The 1,820-nt window shown below is 32.5% G+C and overlaps 1 protein-coding gene across 38 annotated transcripts in view; it reads left to right on the top strand.

Annotated features, from left to right (window-relative positions):
* The first annotated feature begins 495 nt into the window (after positions 1–495).
* LOC128248352 (retinitis pigmentosa 1-like 1 protein) overlaps positions 496–1,820 on the top strand; it is a 157,439-nt gene continuing 156,114 nt past the window's right edge. For all 38 annotated transcript variants that reach the window (XM_052969591.1, XM_052969602.1, XM_052969619.1 and 35 more), the window contains exon 1: positions 496–579. In XM_052969591.1, the coding sequence (XP_052825551.1) occupies positions 549–579 (31 nt within the window). In that variant the 5' untranslated portion in view covers positions 496–548. The remainder of the gene's footprint in view (positions 580–1,820) is intronic.

The raw sequence follows: 1,820 nt of genomic DNA, 5'->3' as shown, positions 1-1,820 counted from the left end.
AAAAACGAACTTCGAGATATTTAGTTACGGCTTTTAGCATTCTAAGCTGAAATATCGCCGAGGTCAACTTTATCTTTCTTCCTTCCAGCAATGTTAAAATAAAGTATCAGCTATGTACTGGGATCGATTGAATCGATTAATCCTCTTCCTCAAATTTATGGCCTTATGCCTATTTTTGAAACAGTCTTTATTATTACTGTTAAGTATTTTGGGTTTCAATAATGCTAATCATGAAATATATAGGAGTAGTTCATTGTTCAAATTTTTAAAACTGATGAGACTAAATAACAGTTATTAGATGTGATGAAAACAATATATTTCTATCACACGTGCCAAGATAAATCTATTGAATATGTATAGCAAATTTTGAGTGAAAAGGAAATTATAAGTTGTCACTTTGAAATAAACAATTGTCAGCGAGGAAAGATGACTGATCCATTTCTAATAACATATGTATTTCTGCATATTTATCTTGGGTCAGGTAAAGTTATTTAAATATCCAGTACAATACAAGTTTGTAAGCATTTCTTTTCTGCACGCCGCAGAAAATGAAGACGAGTGCTTTACTTGTGGCTTTTGGTAAGTGATTTCTTTAACATAACCTTAAAGGGATTTTCTTTAATTTTAATCTTTCTTTAATTTCAATCTTTCTGGCGATTTTCCAATCGTTGTTTCACATTATTTTATTTTAATTTGAAAACAAAAAAACGTCAGTTAATTTACGAGCATATTGTGATATGAAGCGAGAAACTGATCTCTCTCTTCACCCCTTCTTTCCCTCTTTCTTTCTCTCCCTCTTTCTTTCTCTCCCTCTCTCTTTCTCTCCCTCTTCCTCCTCTTTCTCCCTCTTTCTCCCCTTGTCTCTCTAACTTTCTTATTTTAAAAACACGACTATGTTCAAGTTCGATTTTTTATTAAGAATTTTTCATATTTATTAGTCCTATGTGCTTAGTTTGGAAAACAACGTTTAAGAAACACATTAGGTTGACGTTTCGAGATAGTTGCGATCACATTCTCAAATTAAATTATTGTAATGAACGCTATGAATGCCATCCACACGATTACAACTGTTTAATCATATATGTACTAGCTACATGGATTCATTATTTTCGATAAATTGTTTTAAAAGATGCTGAAACACCTCATTTAATCCATAAATGCGGATTCTCTTGAAATTGTTGTGTATAAGTAGTTCAGAAGATTGCCTAAGCTGAGCTTCATACAAGTGTGCAACAAACATAGAACCGGAAATAAAAACTATTTTTGTCGGAGAAACTGCCTTTTCAAAAGAAATACTACCCTAGCCGATTCAATTGCTCTAAATGAAATATTTTTCTTATCAGTTATTTTTTCCAGTGTCTATTGTAGTACTTCAGGATATATTATAATTCTACGTTTTTCTGCCAGGAATTATAAAGAAGAAAATTCTACTGTTTCCAACCCTGGAAAAAGCAGTGTACAACTTGTACACTGAAAAAAAAAAACAAAGTGATTCCAGGGTAATTCTATCAACTCTGATAACTTGTCCTTCCGCGTTCTTTCTGATCATTGCAAAGGAAAGGTAATTAGGAAAGTGAAGTCGTTTAAATTTTAAAAAAAACAAACAAACATGCTTTTCGAGATCATTCTTAGAATGAAAGCATCGTTTTTGACTCCCAAAATTGTTGTCTCTCTGATGTGCGAAAGAGAAAGACCCAATGCACGTATATATCTAAAAATGTGCGATGATTTATTCAAAACTAGCCGACATGTTTAGATTCCGGATGGCTTCAACGAACTTAGTCCCACTGTCCTATAAATAGGACACTAAATGAAAACAT

Source organism: Octopus bimaculoides, chromosome 1 (genome assembly GCF_001194135.2).
Source record: "Octopus bimaculoides isolate UCB-OBI-ISO-001 chromosome 1, ASM119413v2, whole genome shotgun sequence".
Lineage (NCBI taxonomy): Eukaryota > Metazoa > Mollusca > Cephalopoda > Octopoda > Octopodidae > Octopus > Octopus bimaculoides.
The sequence above is the reverse complement of the archived record's forward strand: the minus strand, read 5'-3'. Positions and strand labels throughout refer to the sequence as shown.